Raw genomic sequence first — 23,598 nt, 5'->3', positions numbered from 1 at the left:
GTGCTCATTGGGACATCCAAAGCAGCAGAAATTTTTCTGTAACCTTCCCCAGACTTGTGCTTCGAGACGATCCTGTCTCGGAGGTCTACAGACAATTCCTTTGACTTCATGCTTGTGTAGCTGGTACAAAAGGGCGCTTTGTGGGTTCTTTCTCCAGCCCAAGCCCAATGGTAACTAATTTCACTTCTTTGAACGTTTTAAATGCCCACTTTCAATTAATTATAACCCCTTTATCCTCCTGCATTCAAATGTCCCATCACAAACTACGTTTGTGGTTTTTGTCCCACCGCAGCAGGCCTGACGCGAGGCTCGGGTTCGGTGTGGCCCAAAACAAAATGGCCCCTTCGCTCCCGTCCGAGCAAAATAACAGGGCATTCCACACCGCTCGGTACCTCAATTCCACAGCGGCCTTGCCGTGAACAGGTCACCTTCCCGAGGCGTGCTGCCAGCTCCTGGGTGAAAGCCGGAATTATTTTCACGCCTTCTGCCGCTTCTGCGCGTTTTTTCCCCCTCGTTGCACAAAGCGCCGACCTGGTTCGCGGACCTTTCACCGTCTCCGCGGTCCAGTTCTGGGGTGCATGCCGCCCGAACTAGAAACGGCCACTGCGGTGAAATACAACGCCATTCACGTCCTAAAATGAGTTTTTAATTTTAGTCCCCCTCCCGCGGGCCGAAGTTGCGGCTTCCTCCCTCTCTCCCCCGTCTCTCCCCTCTCTCTCGTGTTCAAATCTCAGAACAAAACGTTTAAAAAAAAAAAACAACAACCATAAAACACGCAATTTTTTTACATACACGCGTCACCAAAAATAAACTGTACAGCACACACTTTACTGTACATTTTTACAACCGCAGAAAATTTGACGCGTAAATTGTACTCGCCAGACTACAATTCCCAGAATGCAGTGTTACAAATACGCATTTCCTCGTTCTCTGGGGCCAATACGAATTTGGTTACACAGCAGAATAATCACCTTACAGCTGATACGATGCCGTTTTGTCACCGGGTTACACTTGGCTTGTGCTCTGACACGAACTGTCCACTGTGGGACCTTATATAAAGAGGCGTGTGCCTTTCCAAATCACCACCAATCAACTGTTCTTTTTCCACAGTTGAACTCCAATTAATACTTACGTGTGTGCTATTCTCCAGTTTATGTATTTTTAATACATTTGTCAAAACCTCAAATAAACCCTTTTCACATTGTCATGGTTGGGTGTTGTGTGTAGAATTCTAAGGGGAAAAAGAATTGAATCCACTTTGCAATAAGGCTACAACATAATGCAACATGTGGAAAAAGTGATGCGCTTTCTGTATGTTCATTAAATATTTGCAAATAAAGTCACCTAAAGATTTTACTCTCTTTGTATTGTAACAATGCAGTCAGATTATTGTGGTAATGGGTGTTGTATTTTCACGCTTTCCCCATTTTTATTCTGGAACTGACGTTTCTTGCCTCAGTCTTTCAATCCCAACCTCAAGCTCTCCCAGGAAGAATGTTTCTAAAGCTTTTTATTTGCAGCTCAACTTAAAGAGTTTATTAATATCGAATTAGCGATATTGCTTTTAATTCTAACCCAAGACTATTATGAAGGGTGTGGGCTATTGTGGCTCTAAACTGCCCCTTAATTAATTAGGGTTTAAGGATCCTTTAAAATACTCTTAAACTGTCGAAATTAAGGTACAATGTAAGGAATTTTAAGTAAACTAAGACCCTCTTAAATTACTCATTAATTAATTTATGCATTCCCCATAATTTGCTTTAATTTGGGGAAATTAAGGTTAAAATGAACGTTATTTGAAGGGGTCAAATAAAGTGGTTTGGGCTCGTATTGTATTGGGATGGATATTAAGTCAATTTGAATAGTTCCTGCCGTGGTCGCATTTAAAGTGTCATTGTTCGTGTTGCAAGTTAATAGCAACACCATGGCCAGTGCGGTTGGAAAATATGAAATATCTTATATTTGGCCGCTTGTTGTTGGAGGTTTACGACCGCACCATAAGGTCGGCGCGCTGTGCGAACCGGAAGTGAAAGTTACGTCAGCGCCGCCGCCGAACTCAATTCATTGGTCCCGCAGGCAGTTTCAGCGCTTCCGTCTTAAACACGTTGTTTGTGTGTATATATATTTATTTTTGTGTGACGGAGCGGACGTCTAATCATGTTTTACCACGTAAGTTCTCCAACGTCTTCGGGCCCGTCCTGTAGCTGAAGTGCTGACGTTTCGCCGCGCGGTTCCAGCCGTCCATGCTGCACGTAACTGTTATTGGAGTTCACGCTTCAACTTCTAAATGCTCGCGATGTTTGTCGTTATCCTGTTGTACAAACGTGGTGATTTACCCCCATCCGTTCACAAATACACGTCGGATCGAAATACCGTGGTGCGACAGTGAAAACGTGACCGTGCGAAACGAGCGCAAAAAAAGCAAAACAAAGACACCTGGTGCACGTAGTGCCGAGTGGAGGGTGTTAAACAGCGAGGGGGCACGTCCGTTCGAGTCCGGAATCGAACAGAGTAAAACAGTAAGGCGTGAAATACAATGATTTACATTTACAGCGTTTATCAGACGTTCTTATCCAGTGCGACTTACAATCGGTAGTTACAGGGACAGTCAACCTGGAGACACTCAGGGTTAAGTGCCTTGCTCAGGGTGGTAAGAGGGATTTGAACCCACCACATGACCTTTCAGTGTTTTGCATGGCCTTAGTGTTAAGGCCAGTGGTGCAGTGGTGGCCCACAGGTTAAGGGTGTGGCCCCGTAATCAGAAGTTCGAATCCCGATCCGCCAAGGTGCCACTTAGGTGCCATTGAGCAAAGCACCGTCCCCACACACTGCTACCCGGGGCACCTGTCATTGCTGCCCACTTCTTACCAAGGGTGATGGTTAAATGCAGAGGACACATTTTGTTGTGTCACCGTGTGCTGTGTTGCACAATGAAAATCACTTCACTTTCCCTTTTTTCAGTTTCAGAATTGATTTTAATCAGTGAAATTCTATAATAAAAGTCTATATAAGCACTGTGAACCGATCAAGAGCAATGGTGACATCCATCTTTTTGGTTCATGGTACATGTCTCTTTCTTTCTAAAGTGTCATAATAGGAATCCTGTTTTTGTTGCACAGATATCACTGGAGCATGAGATTCTTCTTCACCCTCGGTATTTTGGCCCCAATCTTTTAAATACAGTCAAACAGAAGCTTTTCACCGAGGTGGAAGGAACATGCACTGGGAAGTGAGTGCTGCGTCTGCGTGAACTTGTGACCAACTTTTATTCCAATTCTAGTCTAATTACTGATAAAATGTCACTTCAATTGCAGTAAAAAATGTAAATTCACAACTTTTCCATTATCCCATTCCTCCCTGGTCTCCAGGTACGGCTTTGTGATCGCTGTAACAACAATTGACAACATTGGCGCTGGTGTGATCCAGCCAGGAAGAGGGTTTGTGCTGTATCCGGTCAAATACAAGGCCATTGTTTTCCGTCCCTTCAAAGGAGAAGTGGTGGATGCAGTGGTCACTCAGGTCAACAAAGTAAGTGCCCATCGAGAGGGGTCACTCGAGTCTTCGTTAAAACTGCATAATTCAAATTAAATGTCCTATACTTTAATATTTTCAAATACCAACAAAAACTGTTCTCCTGTGTGTTTTTTAATTTAGTATTTATCTTATGCGTGTCTAATTATATGATCGCATTATAAACAGGTTGGCCTGTTCACTGAAATTGGACCCATGTCTTGTTTCATCTCCAGACATGTAAGTGTCTCACATTGACACATTCACCCCCTTCTTGGTGAATCATTTCACTATGTTTGAAATCTCCTAAACGTTTGTTTCTTTAGTCCATTCCGTCAGAGATGGAATTTGATCCAAACTCAAATCCTCCTTGCTATAAGACCGTTGATGAGGTACAATAAAGCCAAATGTTCTATTTCATTACGTCTATATTTATTTTTGTGCTGTACATGATTCATTCTTTTCATATTTGTAGGACATAGTCATCCAGCAAGATGATGAAATTCGATTAAAGATTGTGGGGACCAGAGTGGACAAGAATGACATTGTAAGCAGGACATCAGTTCTCTTCATCTTTCGTTTTTATATTTAAATAAAAAACAGTGTGTGTATGTATTTATTTATTTTCCCCCATGCATGAACTACATTACCTTTTGTCATGTGGTCCTATAATGAAATATTTTCTGTCTTCTTCTACTTTATCTGTTTCAGTTTGCTATTGGATCTCTCATGGACGATTACTTGGGTAAGATGGGTGTGGCTGTTGTACTACTTGCAGCCAGGCTCTCTTTTGCCTTAGCTGACACTTTAGAGATGTGGGGAAACTCTTCCAAATATCAGCCGTCCACATTCTGTGTTTGTGATGTTGTACCATTTGTGTGTGTGTGTGTGTGTGTGTGTGTGTGTGTGTTGTGAAACCTGATTCTAGTACTGTTTTTTTTTTTTTTTTTTTTAACTTTCTGCAGGTCTGGTCAGCTGAGGAGGTCCGTGTTCTTTTAGAGCATCCAGCTTTGTGGAATTTGTACAAAGCTGTATTGTTGAACATTTAATGTTAAGGCACATTCTTCAGTTGCTTGTACATTTTGAAGACATTTGTTTTTTCACGGGTTATGTATATGTAAAAAAAAGTTTCAATAATTAAAGCATTTGTGCTAGAAAATAACAAACAAATGGTCCTTTCTGCTTTTTCCTGATTTTAACAGTTGGACATTAACACATTTCTGTTGAGTTTATAACAATTTCACTTGTGTATATTAAAATGTTTTTAATCATGATTTTAATGGTAAGTTGATCAAAGCATTAAGAAAACTACTGCACATTCAGTACCCTGACTTGAAAAAGGAATATAGATTTTGACCATACGTTATAAATTTAGATTCAGTTATATTTGATTGCATATCCAAAACATATTTGACCAATATTTAATGATTCACAATGTATTTTCCTTATTATATAAATTTATAATTATTTATTATTATCCTGTATTTCACATTCTGGCTCTCTTTTGTTAAATCTAAATGTTTCTCATTTATAACTAGGGTGACACTGAGCACGATCCACCAGTTGAATTAGCGTCAAACCTAAATTGTTGCTGCTTGCTGATTGGCCGGCTGGTTATTGCCGTGTGCTGATTGGCTGGCCTCTTTCAGTCCTGCACGTGTCTATGGTGCGTTCCCGCACGTGTCTGGACGAGTCAAAGCGCAGCTGTTTAATCAGACAGAGGAGCGTCTAAAACCCGGAACAGTGTCCTGGATTATCAGCCTGTCCTGCTTTTCTGGTATTAAATAGTCCCTTCTTGTATCAACAATGGGTCACTTGCGCCCCCGCCCGCTGCAACAGGGTGTACTTTTCTGGTGATGGAAGGCCCGATTAGGGCGTCATTGTTTTGCGACGCTAATAAATTCAATTGATATTATTTAAACAATATGAATTGCACCAAATTCATAAAACTAAATATTTCGGTAAACCAGAGAAAGAAAGGCGAGATTCGCAGCGCCGGAGCGTGTGATTACGTCACACTTACGCGCCATTTATACGCGTAACTTGTGCGTCGGGCCGCGGACTTTACGTCAGAGGGGGGTGGCGTCGCTTCTTCCTTTCTCTCCTTCTGACGATGGCGGCGGGGGTGAGTTCGCCGAGAGCGCCTCCTTTCATCGCTGCTCCGCGCTCTGTGGCTGGAATCCCGCTAAAATCTCGCCCATCCGCCTTATTTCCGGAACGAGCGACACGAAACCAAAGCGGCTGCGGTTCCGTCGAGACGCTTTTGTGCCCATTTTATCCTGTCTTTCTGTGCGCTTCCCCCCCGTCTCCTACGGCACCGCTACGCAGTCGTGCGTGTGGCCGGATAGCGGCTCGCCGCCACGTTCCCCTCGCGGCGGTGGCGCGGAGCCGTGGACGACCCCAGAGACCCCAGAAAGCTGCTAACGCCTGCCATGCGCTTTATTTCAACATCAGCGCGTCTAGTTCGTATTTAAGATCGGTGCGATTCGCCATCTGCTTTTTAGTCTTTGCACCAGGACGTCAGGCGTCCCCATTCATTCACGGTTATACGGTGTAATAATTTTAATATTATACGAGGCTGGGAACTCTGTCTTTAAAAAAATAAAACAACCTCCATCCTGCAGACACTCTACACATATCCAGAGAACTGGAGGGCCTTCAAGGCCCAGATTGCTGCCCAGTACAGCGGAGCCAAGCTGAAGGTAGCCTCCAGCGCCCCTGCCTTCACTTTTGGCCAGACCAACCGCGCCCCTGCCTTCCTCAACAACTTCCCCCTGGGCAAGGTGGGTGTCAGCCTCGCTCCGGGCATCCATGCATTTTTTTATGTCTTTGTTTTGCACTGAAGCCACCTTCTTGTTATCCAGGTTCCGGCTTTCCAGGGTGACGATGGCTTCTGTCTGTTCGAGAGCAACGCCATTGCTCACTACTGTAACTACGCACATCTTTACATATGACTGGTCGTAACTACTTAAATTTTACTGGTCGTAACTTTTTTTTTTTTCTATTTTAGTGAGCAGCGATGCCCTTCGTGGCGGCAGCCCACAGTCCAGTGCTCAGGTGCTGCAGTGGGTGAGCTTCGCCGACTCAGAGATCATCCCCCCTGCCAGCGCCTGGGTCTTCCCCACCCTGGGAATCATGCAGTACAACAAGCAGGTCGGTGTTTGCACTTCACATACCAGATTTATAACTAATGTACCAGTAAGTCCTTGCGTGTTAGAATGTCGTGAAAATGAGAACTTGCTCAATTTAAAGTGAAGTGTAAACCATTGCGTGAGGTCACAAAGTTGTAAGTTTTTTTTTTTTTTTTTTTTTTAAATTGAGGGGGTGCATCTGGGTTTGAGGCCTTGAAAGGTACCTTTTTCTATCTGTAGGCCACAGAGCAGGCCAAAGAGGAGGTGAAACGCGTGCTAGCGGTCCTGAATCAGCACCTGAACACCCACACCTTCCTGGTTGGGGAGCGAGTGAGTCTGGCTGACATCACCGTGGTCTGCTCTCTGCTCTGGCTATACAAACAGGTGAACAAATGGACTGACTTGAGTGGGGGGGGGTGCGCTAGTCAGGCCTGGTGGGTTAAACTTTCCACTCTTATTTTATTTCTACTTGCCAAGGTGCTGGAGCCTGCCTTCCGCCAGCCTTACCCCAACGTTACTCGCTGGTTCGTCACCTGCATCAACCAGCCGCAGTTCAAGGCCGTCCTGGGGGAGGTGAGGCTGTGTGAGAAGATGGCTCAGTTTGATGGTGAGTCACCTGATACATTTTAAAAATGTATATTTTTTGAGTTTTTGATGAAGGCAAAATATTTCCTGCATTCTGCAGTAGGGTTAAAGTGTTAAATTTAAGACTATACACTGGGTAGGAATGTCTTACCTGTGATTTTATCAGTTTTAATGGTCAAGCTTTGTCAGGTAGTGATTCTTTATAAGTGGGAATTGCTGGACGGGGCAATAACAAAATGTGTTTGTGGTGAACATCACAAATTTTGGGATTTTTTTTTATTTTTTTTTATTTTTTTATTCTGCAATCATATTTTTGAACTGAACCAGTGACCAGACTTTTTGTAATTACAGCAGAGATTAAACTGTTCTATATAATCCTTTGTGTTCTGCTTTTTAAATGTTTTATTATTATTTTTTAAATACACCGGTTTAATTTTTTACCTTTTTATTTGATTCTGGGATGTTCCCCCTGTATTGTGTGTTATGGTCTCATTATTATTATTATTTTGGGAACAAATGGTTTTGTGCGCTGTATGTTCTGGTGCAGCGTGTCCTTGGGAATGATTAATAACCAGAGGTGTCAGAAGTCTTGCATTTCTTCTCCCAGCAGTGATGGAATGTCATTTGAGCAGTTTGCTAGAACAGCGGTTCCTGCACTTGCATGCGAAGGTCCCTAAATTAAAATGTTCTGGCCAAATGACATTTTGAATGTAAAATGTGAAGCATGATTGGGTAAAAATTTAAATGGTGGGTGGGGCTTGGTCAGCTGCTGAGTCATATACACGTATACAGATTTTATGTAACCAAAAAATCATAGCAAAGAACCCTTAAAATTATTAGTGTTTTTTTTTTATTTTTTTTTTTATAGCTAAGACATTTGCTGAGATGCAGCCCAAGAAAGAAGTCCCTCAGAAGAAGGAGAAGGGAGGCAAAGCTGATGCTGGCAAGCAGCAACAGCAGCCTCAGGACAAGAAGGAAAAGGAGAAGAAGAAAGAGGAGAAGAAACCTGCCCCTGATGTGGAGGAGATGGATGAGTGTGAAGCTGCACTGGCTGCTGAGCCCAAAACCAAGGACCCCTTTGCACACCTTCCTAAGAGGTACTTAAAACCGGGTTCTATGGTCATTAAAAAGAACCTTAATTTAAACACAAATAAAACCTTAAATTTTGTTCTTGTGGCATGAAAGTCATGTCACGGGGTGTCTGATTCCATGGGGCATTTTCCATAGATGCGCATCTTGGCGATTTGACTCCATTGATCCAATTCTAACGAACCGGGTGGAATTCATGCGGTCCGGGATGCCATCATTAGAACACGGCCACTGCAGCAGAAACGCCCGCCTGGTCCCAAGGGGAATATTTGCGCATGGTTTCAGGAACCAGTTGCAGGGAACACAGGATTAAAACAACGTGTGCGGTATTTGATTTTTTTTTTTTTTTTTAAACCCTAATCAGCAAGAAGCAGGCAGTTTAAAAAATATATAAAAAAAATGTCAGAGGGCAATTTGAAGCATCTTCAGTTATATCTTCCAAGATTGACAAGTGGAATGCTGAACCTGTCTTGATGGTGTTTGTGGGATGTGGTAAAGAGCTGGGCATAAACATTTGGTAGAACGCAAATAAATATTTTTATGCATTTTAGAACAGGGATGTTAATTAGAAAAGACATATACCGTGTTTGAAACATCTGCATTAAGTCACAGTTCAACATATGATCGTCCATTGTGGAAATTCTTGACTAAATTCTGCCCAAATTCTCACGTGATTTTGATGAGCTTTTATCCGAGCACGATATGGAATACTAAAAGGTCACTTCCTGAGAACCCTGGGTGGCGCTGTACAAAACGGCCAATTATAACAAATATACAAGTCCTTCATATGCCAGGAAAGGTGTGACGATCCTCATAAATGTAACACTTAAAATTCCAGGGGTTTCCTTGAATCTGGGAAAAGTCATGGAATTTTTTTGGAAAATGGAGAAGTCGTTGAAATCTGATACATGAACGTATAACCGGAAATACTTAGTTCCTGTAAGACTCCAAGTTTTAAAGATAGAAAAACAATGCAGGTCTCCAGTATCTTTGCTGGCTTTATCTAGCGAACCACTTCACATGGTGCTGTGTGCGTAATGTGCTTACATTTTTACAATATTCCAGCACCTGCCGTGCGTCCCCTTTTTGAGTCATGTAAATTACACCTGATTGGGTCCATTTTATTGGGGCTCGGACCTGCTCAAACTTCGAAGGAACACTAAGTTAAGCTGTTCGGGGTTGTTAAGTTTAATTTAACAATTTCCTGGGAAAGGTATTTATTTTTTACATTTGCACAGAAGTTTCAGAGAATTTGCCTTAGAGTAATTAAAGTCGTGGAATAATATTTAAAAATAAAATATCTATTTTTTACACTTTATGGCGAGCGACAATCAGCAGTGACAGGGATGGTCCTCCTGGAGCAACTTAGGGTTTAGTGTCTTGCTCAGGGACACAATGGTAGTAAGTGGGGTTTGAACCTGTGACTTTGTGGTCCTCTGCTTCATAGGCTGGTTTGTTAACCCACTACCATACCCTCTGCACTGAGTAAGTGGTCAAGTGGTGCAATTTTTAAACATTAAAAAAAGTTTATTAGTATATTTCAAAAAAAGTGAGGGAGTGTCAATTGTGATCCTCTGCTTTTAACCCACAACCCTTGGTGTGCAGCCATGAAAGGCCACGTCCTTAACCGATAGGCCACCACTGCCATCAATATAAGTAATTGGGCTCCAGATGTTACTGAAGCAGTGACTTGGCCCTGTCGAAAGGAGACCGTTCATGTAGTGTCAAGTGTGCCAGTGCGCACTCCGTACCGGCTGCTTCATCCACTTTTCACCTGGGCGAGAAAAGTCACATGACCGTAACACTGGACCTCCCAGCTTTCCAGACTACCCTTTTTCAGTTTTAATATCTTCCTGGTGTCTGGTGCATTGCACCTTTTAGCCCAACATTTGGGTTATCACATTATATATTTTTTTTCTTCCTCAGAGCAATTTGTTTCATAAATAGAAACCTGATTAAACGCACCATAAAACCTAATCGTTGTGTGTATGCCCCACCTAGGGTGTAACGTTTTTCAAGGTATTAACTCTGCAGTTGCCTTTTCTTCTAGCGCCTTTGTCTTGGATGAGTTCAAGAGGAAGTACTCCAACGAGGACACCATGTCCGTGGCATTGCCCTACTTCTGGGAGCACTTTGACCGTGAGGGCTTCTCCATTTGGTACGCAGAATACCGCTTTCCCAAGGAACTGACCCAGACGTTTATGAGCTGCAATCTCATCACAGGTAAGATCAACAGAAGACCTGGTGTCTTCTGAACCTTCTTTTACGATCACATTTATCCCGTTTGAGACTCAAGAAGTATTTTATTTCCTTGCAGGAATGTTCCAGCGCCTTGACAAGCTCCGTAAGAATGCCTTCGCTAGTGTTCTCCTCTTCGGCACAAACAATGACAGTATCATCTCTGGCGTTTGGGTTTTCAGAGGCCAGGACTTGGCCTTCACTGTACGTGAATTTTTGCACATCTAACATTTACAATACAATTTTTAAAAATGTATAGAAATGTGCTGCTCTGTATGTCTAGTTTTCAGAACTGTTGCACCCTTCGGTTAAGCCCTTGTGAAATTGACCTTCTCTTGCAGCTCAGCGACGATTGGCAGATCGATTACGAGTCATACGCCTGGAGGAAGCTGGACGTGGACAGTGAAGAGTGCAAGACCATGGTGAAGGAGTACTTTGCCTGGGAGGGGGAATTTAAGCATGTTGGAAAGGCTTTCAACCAAGGCAAAGTCTTCAAATGAGCCTCTGCGACGTCCGGCCCCTTAACATCTTCTCTTGCATCCTTGTTTTGCTGACTTGCCAGCACTTTAAGCAGCAAAGGACCTTCATGAAATTAAACTTGCTGTGGTTTCTGTTGAAGATGGAGTAATGGCGGTTTTTCAGTTGGAGAAAAAAAAATAAAAATTTCACACAATCATACTGTTTTATTTGCGGTTGTGCGGTATTGTGTGCATTTGAATTTAATGGCGCTTTGCAACGTTATGCGGTCTAGGGAGCTACAGCTTGCAAATTAATTTTCCTTTTCCTTCTCAGACCACTTCATAGTTAACCTTTTATAATGTGTTTTGGTCAAATTAAAGTTTAGGTATGTAAAAAGTACACCTTGAAAATCCTGACTGGGACTGTTCTGTGAATCCCATATGGCTCCCACATGGGCATGCTACTCAAAGCTGGTCCCAATGGAATACAAACTTTACTTTAAAAATCGCACCAGATACATTTTGACTGAAAAGGAACATTGGCATCTTCAAATGGGGTTTGGGTGGGATTTCTTAGTTTCGTTGTCTAGTAGCATTTGTTCACATGAGCAAGATATTTGCTGTTTATGATTCAATTGAATTCTCAAAAGGTGCTATTTCGTCTTAATTGAGCCTATTTGGAGCCCAATGCAGCGTATAGATGAAGAACCTCATTGAAATGGCTCCAGGGCGTACCAGACATCAAGGCAACGTTTCAGCTTTTCTTGCACCATCTCTTTAAAAAGAAATACAATTTTGTCAATGTACAGGTCAATCTTGATCCACAACACCACCGACATCAATATAATTACAAATGTTAAGGGCTCTAATTTTTGTGTAAAACATTCAGATCATATACTTTCATATTGTCTTCACTATATGAAATAAAATGAGTTAACTTAAACATTTTAAGAACTAAAAAACAAGTGCTATAGGGTACAATGATAAGTATATGGGACCAAATCCTTTTTTTTTTTGTCACATCATACATAGTATGACATGCAGCAAAATGCTTTTTGCAATGCCGACCTTAGAAAAATGGCCTGGTGTCAAGCAGGGCATCAAAAAAAGCCACTTCACTCCAAGAAAACACATCAAAAATGGACCCATATTCTGCAAAAAGTACAGGGATTGGACTGCTGAGGACTGGGGTAAAGTCATTTTCTCTGATGAAGTCCCTTTCCAATTTATTGGAGCATCTGGAAAAATGATTGTCTGGAGAAGAAAGGGTGATGCTACCATCAGTCCTGTCTCGTGCCAACAGTAAAGCATCTTGAGATGCTGCTTCTCATCCAAAGGAGTGGACTGACTCACAATTTTGCATGAGAACACAGCCATGAAGAAAAAATATTACCTAAACATCCTCCGACAGCGACTTCTCCCATCCATCCAAGAACAGTTTGGTGAAGACCGATACCTTTTTCAGCATGATGGAGCACCGTGCCATAAGGGCACCAAAATATTGACTCTTTGCCTAAACTTAATGTAATTGTAAATTAAAGCCTTTGAAACTTTTATAGTTTATAGCTGCAGTACAGCTGGCAATTATACTTAAATACACCAGAGAAACAACTGTGTTGGTGAAAACCAGTATTTGTGTCATTCTCAATACCGCGACTATAGAAACAGTATGAAGGTGCGTTACCAACAAAACACACATATCAGAACAATATGGACTGGAGTTTTAATGCATAATGCATAAATATGATATGGATAGTGTCACTTTTGCAGATGTTAAAGTGCAACGCACAGTTATGCTGGGCGTAATTCCAAAGTCAGAGGCCGGATCTGCGCCAAAAAGTAACACGTAAAAAAGAAGTGTGTACGTGGATGTGAATGGAAAACAGGGTGATAAGTATATGTTCTTTTAGCATTTTTGGGCTGCTTTAATGTGTCAGCTACCTGACACATTATAATGGTAAATGCAATGTGGGGTTTGTGAGAGAAAAAGAGAACCCCATTTTTGTTGGCTGGTTTGCTACTTGCAAGACTGTAACTGGGTTTCTTTATTTAGATTTCCCATCATGCTCCTGTCCGGGTGTTTGCTAGAAGATCTGTTGAGTCGACTAGAAACCTGAGCACTTGGCCGCAGCTACGCTACTCCCGTGTTTTGTCATTTCATCCTTCCACCCCCCCCAAAAAAACAAGTTAATAGTGGGCTTTCTGTGGGCAGCGTAATGACAGCCCGCCTCCTTTGCTGTATTTATCTCTTTGAAAAAGAACATTAATATGTAGCATAACTTGCTGAATTTAGGCAAGGCCCCATGTTAATTTTCACCCAGTGCAAGTTATTTGCTGGTCCTCCTGGCTTTACTAAACACAGCGGCCTTAATGCTTTTAATTATAACTTTTACACAAGCAATCCTTTATATTACAACAAATCTGCTAGTGTGTCTCATCAAAAGCAATTTTCTTATTGCAGTTTATTTCAAAACTGGAAGCCTGCAACCATACCCGAGCCCCTTCTGTCCGAGTAAATTTGAATTCATTTTACCTTCTAACCACCAGGTGGCAGCGTTCCTCCTCTGAGCGCGGAGCGGCGCGCTGCTTCCCTCTGCTGGTGAATTGTTGCAGTGCGCGTTTCGCGGTCCACGCTCTGGTCACTAATGAGTTCCAGTCCGTACTGGAACATGTTGGCCTATGACACAGTTGCCTCAGACTGAGTCAGGCAGGGATAATAGTTACAGGAATCGCTGAGTTTTAAAACACCCCCTTTCTGGGGAACATTTTCATGTGTTTTTTTATGTGCAATTTCCTCAAATCAAACAAAAAGAACATTTCTTCTCTATACTTTGGAGCGCATAATATTACTGATGGTGTGAATGTTTGCGAATTTTGTGAATGTTTCCAAACTACATTTTCATTCAAACGAAGAGCACACATTAGCCTTGGATTTATTAAAAAGTAACATTACATGAATGAGGATTCTGATTATGAACCAGAAGACCCAGGTTCAAATTGCACTCAAATTCCCTTTAGGGGGACTGGTCCCTGAAACTACTGACTGTAAGTTACTCTTGATAAGAGCGTCTGATAAGTATTATAAATGTTAATGTAAACAAAAAAATTCCCTGCAGCATCATTATTACCTGTATAATAGCAGTATTAACTTTCTTTATTATAGTAATGCCTCTGTCTTTATTTTATGTTCAGTGCAACCCTGCACTTGCCTTTCTAAAGCTTTAGTCTCAGTAAAGTTTGGGGTATTTTAAAATCTGCTAAAATTATTAAATCAATTATTGACAATGAAATTACTGTCATTTCGGCACCAATCACAATACGACTCTAAGAGCCATTGACCTCAAAAGGTTTTAAAGGCACTGCCTCAACACAATGGACTACTAACCGCTGTCACACCCCATCTCCCTATCGACGCTCCAGTCACTTGAAAGCCAGACCAGGTCTTCTCGGCCTGTTCACTGTTTTCATGCTAATTTCTTCTTTCTTACTTCCAAGGTGACTAGAACACTATGAAGCCCATTGCAGCATGTATGGCAAAATGAAAATTTGATGTTAGCTAAAATAGTAAATGTTAATCTTTCATGCAAGTACAAACCTTTAAAATACTCAAAGTTAATACTAAAATGCAAACCAAAGGCATCATTGGCAGCGTTGTAGTTCTGCATGTTGTCCACTAGATGGCATCTTTAGTCTACAGAGTAAAACAGACATGCATTTAAAAAAAAAGAACGCCTACTTGTTTTTTGCAACTTGAAAAGATCTGCACAAGCTGGAGGAGAACCAGAATGATACCAGTTCAGAAAAATTGGTAATTCCTCTCCCAGTATTTGCATGTAGCTATGATGAGACAGTCACCTTTATCTGTTTGTAGGAAACCTCGAGTAAAATGCATTCGCTTTCAGGTCTGATAGAGGATACTTCTGCAGGGTAATAAATTCCGTCCTCAGATAAGGACCAGACGTAGGGCCGGAGAGGGCCCACTTTGTCCCGAGCCCAGCGGGCTTGTGTCTTGTCAACGGGCCTGATAAGCTTCTTTCGCTCGTTTGAAACGAGCATTCCTCATTAAGCCTTCTTCTAAAAGGGGAACATCACAGCTTTCCGCTTATATTCTCCAGTTAGCCAGGCATCTGTGGCCGGCAACTGAGGGCTTATAAAGGGCTTTTTTTTGGACCAAACAGCATTGAATTTCATTCTTGAAATCTCTTCACAGTCTATCACTTGAGAAATGTTACTTTGTTTGCATTGTCATGAGAACAAAATGTTTCTTTAAATATGGCTCAGGCCATATCTGTCTGCTTTTCATTCATTTCAGCTGGATGCTTTTTTGCAAAGAATCGGATTAGCACAAAATAACATAAGGTCAAGTAGTAATTGACCTATTTGTTCAGTGAAATTTTTGAGCCTTCTCTTATCATAATAGAAACATAAAAAGTCATTCAATGTAATATTACATGACGGTAAGAGCAGTTGAAGCGACTGGTGTCCCAGGAGGGGTGGGAGGTTTAAATGAGGCCTCAGCTCTCGGGAGGAAGGTCTGTTTGACCAGGATTGAATTGTCGACTTGTCGGATGGAAGACGATTGAATAAACAGTAGCTGGGGGTTCGAGGGGGTCTGTACTAATGCTGATCGACTTCTTGCTCTGCTGTCTTTCTCATTGCAGACATCCATACAAGTATGTTCACACAGTATGTTCTCAATGGTGGTAGCGGGGTGGTGGTAGCCTAGTGGGTAAGACACAGCCAGAAGACCACAAAGTCACAGGTTCAAACCCCACTTACTACCATTGTGTCCCTGAGAGACACATAACCCTCAGTGGCTCCAGGGGGACTGTCTCTGTAACTACTGATTGCTCTGGATAAGGGTGTCTGGTAAATGCTGTAAATGGTGGTGCATTCATCTCCAATTGTTGGAGTTTGGACAGTTTCATTGAAACACCACATCGGCTCTTTATTTGCATACATCCTCAGAAAGATAGAGGTTATTAGGAAGTTCACAATGAGCTCAACCTCACCATCAATTTATTTTTCATAATGTTTATGGGATGAAGTGTGAAAAGAACTTTGCAATGATCAAGATGTGTGTTTCACCAGTCCAGCAGCAAAATCTGAACATTCATCATTGATGTCATCTTAAGGTGTCATCTTAAGGAGCAGAAGGATGACTGAGAATTTAAAGCATGTTGGCACAGCGGGCTTTTTGACGTGCTGTCACCCTCCTCATGCCTATATCAAATGACTCAAAGCATCGTGGGTTTCAATTAATGCAATAAGTCAATAACACCAAGCATTCAATTAACCTTACCGGAGTCAACAACGAAAACTGACGTTGGACTTTAAGGGTGGCTAGACAATCATTTTCATGAAGCATAACAACATATTTTAGGTTGCTCTCAATTCCATAGTTTAAGTTAAGAACAGACATATTTTGATCATATGACATATTGCAGCTCTGGCGTCACACATTCAGAACAAACTACTATATTTCACTCGTATCCTGTTGTAGTTCCTATTTGAATGATGTTCAATCGGGTACTCACTGATTCCCATTGGAGGGGGTCTATTTATTAAAAGTGCATGAAATGAAAAGAATTTTTGTTAAATTAACACAGCCCCGCATGCCATACACGGCCGGAGGAAAAAAGCTAGAGAGCCTCCACATTCACAGCAAGAACATGGAAACTCCACCCTGACAGGTTACACAACACCCGTTTCCTCACGCAGAAAGAATAGGTCCGTCCGTCTATAAACTGGCTGAGCTGCATTGTGGATCGTCCACGGATGCCTCGCTTGCTTGTAAATTTCACCAACTCTATAAGCAGAGCTCTTGTTTTATACGTTGTTTTGCTAAAAATGAAATGAAACCAAAGCAGAGTTCCTTTTGTTCTTTTATTACAAACACATAAAATGACACATACAGACGTGCACATTTTTTTTTTGTGGCATATTCAGAGCAACTTAAAAAAATCGCAATTAGACATTTGAAAGTGTGTAAGTTTGGGACATGTTCTTCTACATTACAATAGTGAAAGTATAGTTATAGTGTTTAGAATAAGACACCAACGATTGTAATGTGAAACCTAAAAATGTGTTATCTGAGAGCAAATTAACCCTATCCGTCTTGTCTGGAAAATAAATAAAATAGTTTGAAATAGTTCATTTTCACGTGTTATGTGTACATTCAGAAATATTCTGATCATATGTAAAACATCTGCGAACAAAAGACCCTGTTCCCAGAATAGACCCAGCACTACTTTCACTGATAAAAGATGACTTCAGAATGACAGAAAAAAACAGCTTGCTGGTCACCTGGATATCGGACACCAAACCCATTTTGTTTGCATGCTGCTATTTCTGTCACATGGAAGATGAAAAAATTAAATAGGAGGAGCCTATAGGGATCGTTAACAGTTACTGTACCTCTGTTCCTCTTGTGTTTTCATCCAGTTTGCTGACTCGGAATACCAGATATTATATTTACCTTCAGCATATAAAATAATATCGCCCCCACACTCTTATGGACGTGCAGCTACCAAATAAAACACGTGGGTAGATTTTCAGTGCTTTTTTGGTTGTATAGTTGCCATGGAATTTTTACAGATATAAGTGAAAGTTATTTTATGTATTAATGAGCTGCCATTGAAGTTTTACAGTTTTTGGTGAGAGTTGTGTTATAAATAAATTGTCTGCGTTGGAAGCATGTAAGTTTTAGTGTGCATCATATGCACTTTTTATGACTTGATCCCCCGAAAGCCGCCGTTCTTTAAGGCCTCCCGGGTGCAACCAAATTATTTTAGATTGTAGCGGTGCGTAAACAATCAAAGAATCAACTTAGTCTACAAAACCACCGACCACCTAGGGCTTTAGCATTTGCACATTCATTAAGGGAAATTGCATCCAAATTACACGGTGCTGGTCTGTGCAATTTGTGCTTTCCCAGCCACTAAGGTAATGCAGAGCGTGTCTGGTCAACAGCCTGGCAGACAACATCCAACCCGAAATTACACAACCAGGTCGCTTCAGACTCGCCGGGTTACGTCTTTTTCTCTTGCGTTTGTATTGATTATACAGACCATGACAATGAGCAGTGCCACAAAAAGACATGGTTTCTAGCTATTTAGGGATTTTTGAAAAGAATTATCTTGTGTGGATTACACAAGACCTGCTGTATTCAAACACACATTGTGAAGCCTATTTGTTGTAGGTGGGTGGGGTGTGAGATGAGTGTGGCAGTTGTCGGTGCAAACTGAACAAACCCCTAAATGTTGAGAGCTTGTCAGCTGACGCACATCAGATGAATCACTTTATGGTTTATGGTCAGATGACTCCAGGTTTTCTGGGCTCTTGGACAGGACACAGCGGTAGTTAAATTCATTAAATTCCCCGGGGCATTGCTGCTCTGGTGACGGGTCGCCGATACAAACCGAACTAACCTGTTTCACCCATATGCCTTCTTCTGTCAAATCATCTCACTTAAATAATACAGCCGCCATAACCTCCACTCATAGCCTATAATAATACAGCCGCCATAACCTCCACTCATAGCCTATATGCCATAACCTCCACTCATAGCCTATAATAATACAGCCGCCATAACCTCCACTCATAGCCTATAGCACACAGCAGGGGGGAGGTAATTAAAAATGCAAATTAATACCCTTTGCACATGGCGCAACTAACGAGCTAGCAATCAGATAGACATAACAGTTTATTAATGAGACAATAACAATCATTTAAATGTGAGCCAAAAACTACAAAAAACCCACAACTGGAGCGTCAAGGGGTCAACATATGGCCTTAGGTGTCGAGGATGTTCACCCCCTCATTCCTGCATCGGGGGTTCCTGTTTGGACAAGGCAGAGGGCAGCATCAAAAGGACAACGTGCTTTCTCTTTTGCAGCCCTGGCGGGTGAGCAGAGTCTACTGGTCTGGTCTCTCTCCACCTTTATTTCTGGTAAAGCCGCTGTCCTTTTCTCTCAAGCTGTAATAATGAATTAAGGTAATTGTGACTGTAATTTACATACATTTTTGTCAAAAAAACAAAAAAAATTCATTTTGATAACTTCTACTGTGCCACACCAGCTTAAAATAACTTGATTACAATTGGCGTTAAGATGAAAAAATGCAGTTAAAAATATATCCACTCATGTTCATAACAACTGGTCAGCAAGTATTTACATGAATTACATTTACATCTCCCACATTTAAAGAAATGTTATGCACTAAAATCCGAAGGTAAAATGCACGTCCTGTATGAGTGTCAAATTTGTGACATGTTGCCTTCGGGCCGGTGAGGATCCAGTTACTGAACTGTTTTGACCTGCTTTACCTGCGAGGGAAATGAAATAATTTCTGAAGGAATTGTTTTAGAAACCGGGTGCCGCTGGTTGTGGGTGATACGGCCTCGTAAAGAAATGCGACTTGGGTGTGTGGATTCTGTATATTGTTCCCAGGTGCTCATGGATTTCGTCATGGTACTCTGGTTTCATCCTACAGTCCAAATAAGTTGTCGTGTCGTGTGTGTGTGTCTTTGTGTGTGTGTGTGTGTGTGTGTGTTTGTGTTCCCATGCCATAGACTTGCTGGTGTAATATTGCAAACCTGAAAAGTGAGAATGGAAAATACATGGATTGGGGGGAAAAAAACTGTTTATCTGAGCTGTAGGTCTATTTGCGTAGAATAATATTAGTAAGATTATGAATTAATGTAAACAGGGACAGGAATGTAGAGCCTTTATTTTTATTGCGCCTAGATGAAAAACAAGATGAAGAAACAGGCCAAGCTGGAGGCACAAAATGGCAGAGGAGGAAAACTGTTTGCATGTGATCAACAGCATTAGAAAAAGTAATTTATTCTCAGGACGGCGGTGACATTCTCGCTCAGCCTCTGGCAGAGTCGCCTGGCACCAGCGTACACACTTCAGTGAGGAGGCATCTTCTGAGAAACAGCTTAGCTGGGCATGCTGTGGCTGAGAAACCAAATCTGCACAACTGCGTTTGGAACCCAATTATTAGCAGAAGCAGTGGGAGACTTGCTGAGTCCTGACCTCGACGTAACCGAAGCAGCGAGGAATCGGACTGGATTTGGAGGAGGAGAGCAGGAAGCAGCCAACGTCAAGACAACAGCAACAGCGAGTCCAAACTTGGACGAACTCACCACAGGATACTTTAGAAATGATTCAGCAGCTCGCTCAGCACACAAATCTGCACATTACATTCTGTCCTTCTTTTCATTTCATTCGGAAGAAGTGTCTAGATACGTTTGCTGCACGGATCAACAAATGTAAGCATTACTATTATACAATAACTGCATACAGTAGAGACACAGAGTATTATAGAGGCTACCTCTATACTGGCTACCCAGTGTGAGGCTCCGCCTTCTGGCCCATGTCCCAGGATGGGCTCCGGCAGCCATGACCCTGCTTAGGAATAACAGATAATGGGTAACTATAGTGGCTAATACAGGGGTCGGCGACCTTTAACACTCAAAGAGCCATTTGGACACGGTTTCCACAAAAGAGAAAGTACCGGGAGCAGCAAGTTCTTTTTGACATGTAAATAAAGATAACACAGAATATACTATTTGTACTTGTATGCTATGTATCAGTAAACTAGGCTAGTGCGTTGCAAAGAAAATAGTTTGCGAAGATTGCAAAGCATTCCACCCCAACAGAATTCTGATTTTGAAACATTGTTCTAACTGATTAACAGCCATGGTGGGTGTGGCCAGGTATGGCATATATACACATATACCTCATTGGTGACGCATATTTTGAGTGACAAAATTAAAAACATTTCATTTTAATGTTACAAGATCACAATAATCTTCACATTCCGTACTACAAAAAATGGATAGAAATAAAATATACTTATTATAATTATTTTTATTAGTGTAAAGATGGGCTAATATCTCATGTTTTTATATTATGTATTTCATATTAGCTATTTTCAATAGTGTATATCTGAAATATTTGTAATATTTAATAATAATAATAAGAGATCAATAATACATGCAGTGGAATGTTTTATATACCTTCGTTTTTTTTTTAAATTTGTGAATTGGTTTTGTGGTATATAAATTTTCGTTATGTACCTAGTATGACTGAGAAAATCAAGTCGTCTTTATAAGGGCATGTTTTTTGGGGGGGTTTTATGTTTGCACTGATTGACACCCTCTTATTTTAATGGTGAGGATGGCATCATAGGGTGTGTGTCGAGTTTTCTTCTTGATGGGGCTAATACAATAATACATAAATTCTGCTTTCACTCTTTTCATCGACTTTTATTTAGGTCAGGACGGTTTTCTTATGTTTCAGAATAGTAGGAATTCGCCCGCAGCCTTAAACTTAAATCCTGGAAAAGAGTGAATTTCTATAACAAACATGTAGCATTTAAACAATCAATGAATAATTCCTGCTGTGATCTAACAATGTCACAGGTATTATACGTTCTGCCTGTAAGTGTGACAATTTGTGTTGTTTGTGTTGAAATTTACTGCATTTATAGTTCATTATCTGCCATGTTCATAGACGCATACCCGATAAGACTAGATAAGATAAGTATTCGTGTAAGGTTTACATTTATGGCATTTATCCAGAGTGACTTATAGTCAGTAGTTACAGGATCAGTCCCCCTGAAAACACTCAGGGTTCAGTGTCTTGGTCAGGGGCACAATGGTCAGTGTAAAAGTAAGAAAAATTCGGGAAAAAGTACATTCCTGTTTTACTTTTTAATATCCACTGCGTAACAAAGGAATGGAGAGCTGCAGTTCCAACAAAGCGGTAGAGGAGGGGCGAGGTGGGGTGGGGTGGGTCACGTAAGGACACACATGGCACAAAGCCACGCATACATAAAAATACAGATAAAAACACAACTGACCAACAAAATGTGTACTTTTTGCCTTAAATGGAAGTCGAACCCTGCTGAGGTATGTGCAGCTGTAACTCGTCCATTTTGGGTTCTAGCCTTTATTCCGGCCATTTTGCAGAATGCTTCGAAGGCGCGTTTACTAGACATGTGAATAGTAAACAGTCCCATTCCGAAGAATGAGAACAATTTACCCTGTTTGGGGGTAAATGTGGAATGAAGTTCCTGGTTTTTTATCCCGCATTCGAAGGGCATCTGGGGATCGCAGGGTGTGCGGAAAAACACTGGAAAGAGGAAACACAGGCGGCAGGCAGCATTGTGGTCTCAGTATATTTGCCAAGAGAGAGAAAAGGAACAGAAAGATACAGCGCCTGTCATGGCAGCGTGGAAAGAGAGGGGGGAAAAAAAATAAAGTCTCTTCCTCCGTGGGCTTCGGTGGCTCTGGGGTTAAGCGCGTAAAAACCAGAGCGGCTACAAGAACAATACGCTCTGTAAAGCCAACAGCAACACAGGGCCGCAGCTGCCAAGTTCATCCTCTCTACCCAGGCATTTTCGGCCTCCGTGCCCCGCCCACCCCGGCCCTTCCTCCCGCCCGCTCGGATCTGCTGTGGGTCCACGGCTCTCCCGAGCAGGAAAGACTGAGTCAGACCGTCGTGGAGCTGCCTCTTGGCTCATTGTTTCTGTTCGAATGTGTCGTCTCGTGTGATTTTGAACGGCGTGACATGTGCGGCGCATCTGCAACGCACATCTGGAAAAAGTCAGAGCCTGGTGTTGTGTTTTTTTGTTTTGGCTTTTAATGCAGAAGGACAATCCTCACAGACGCCGGTCAAACCTATAAAAAATGAATGAAGATGAAGATGTCTGATAACTGCAGTTCCGTATAAATTCACGGGTCCCGCAACATGGATTTGCATGCTCACTCCCACCAGGATAAGACTATCATTATGGGAAGCGTTCCTTGTGCAGCATTGTCCTGACACGGGGATTTCCCCTTCTGTCTCTGTAGGAACCTCTTGGCTGCAGGGTGAAGAAAAGTGGGAACCAAATTTGGCGTGACTTTTTATGGAGGAACACAACAAATCTTCCAAAAAAGCAGACCGATCGTATCTGTCTCCGTTCTTCCAGGAACGTTCAGCCTCAGCGGACTCCTGCACTTTCAGGGGCGTTGAAAGGCAGAGAGGCCTTTTCTAACATTCCAGCGAAGGGGGGCTGGGGTGAGGGTGGGGCTGGGTGGGGTGGGTCATTCTGTCACAGGCCACCCGATCTGCTCAGCTATGCCCCTTCAGCGGCAACATGAAGGCGCAGCAGAGAAGCTGTCTCTCTTCTAGGCGTCCGAGGAACGGTGCGGCGTTCTCAGAAGGCATGAGAGAAAGGCAGTGGGGAGAAGGAAAACAGAGAGCCCCTGCGCTGCAGCACATGAGGCCCCTTACATAACTGCACCGTCTCATGTTACCAAAAAGGGGGCGGCGCCGTGGAGAAGCTGCCCTCTACTGAACCTCCACTAAAGATGCTGCGTGATGTTGAACATCTCAGTTTACAAAAGATTGGATTTGATCTGATGATAATAAACATGTATATTTCTGTATATACAGTACAGGCCGCAAGTTTGGACACACCTTCTCATTCAATGTGTTTTCTTTATTTTCATGACCATTTACGTTGGTAGATTCTCACTGAAGGCATCAAAACTATGAATGTACACATGTGGAGTTACGTACTTAACAAAA

At 42.0% G+C, this 23,598-nt stretch overlaps 2 protein-coding genes across 2 annotated transcripts; both read left to right on the top strand.

Annotated features, from left to right (window-relative positions):
* Window positions 1-2,036: 2,036 nt before the first annotated feature.
* On the top strand, window positions 2,037-4,673 carry polr2g (RNA polymerase II subunit G). Its single transcript, XM_028960555.1, has 8 exons — window positions 2,037-2,169; window positions 3,120-3,229; window positions 3,369-3,528; window positions 3,700-3,750; window positions 3,837-3,902; window positions 3,986-4,057; window positions 4,222-4,255; window positions 4,476-4,673. Exons 1-8 carry the CDS (start codon window positions 2,158-2,160, stop codon window positions 4,487-4,489), a joined length of 519 nt encoding a protein of 172 aa, XP_028816388.1. The 5' UTR covers window positions 2,037-2,157; the 3' UTR covers window positions 4,490-4,673.
* Window positions 4,674-5,560: 887 nt separating this feature from the next.
* Window positions 5,561-11,229, top strand: eef1g (eukaryotic translation elongation factor 1 gamma). The gene is made up of 10 exons (XM_028960163.1): window positions 5,561-5,635; window positions 6,135-6,293; window positions 6,375-6,438; window positions 6,521-6,663; window positions 6,882-7,025; window positions 7,119-7,248; window positions 8,095-8,323; window positions 10,366-10,538; window positions 10,633-10,757; window positions 10,895-11,229. The coding sequence occupies exons 1-10, from the start codon at window positions 5,624-5,626 to the stop codon at window positions 11,051-11,053; spliced, it is 1,338 nt and encodes a 445-aa protein (XP_028815996.1). The 5' UTR covers window positions 5,561-5,623; the 3' UTR covers window positions 11,054-11,229.
* Window positions 11,230-23,598: the final 12,369 nt, after the last annotated feature.

This window comes from Denticeps clupeoides, chromosome 18 (assembly GCF_900700375.1).
Source record: "Denticeps clupeoides chromosome 18, fDenClu1.1, whole genome shotgun sequence".
NCBI lineage: Eukaryota > Metazoa > Chordata > Actinopteri > Clupeiformes > Denticipitidae > Denticeps > Denticeps clupeoides.
The sequence above is the reverse complement of the archived record's forward strand: the minus strand, read 5'-3'. Positions and strand labels throughout refer to the sequence as shown.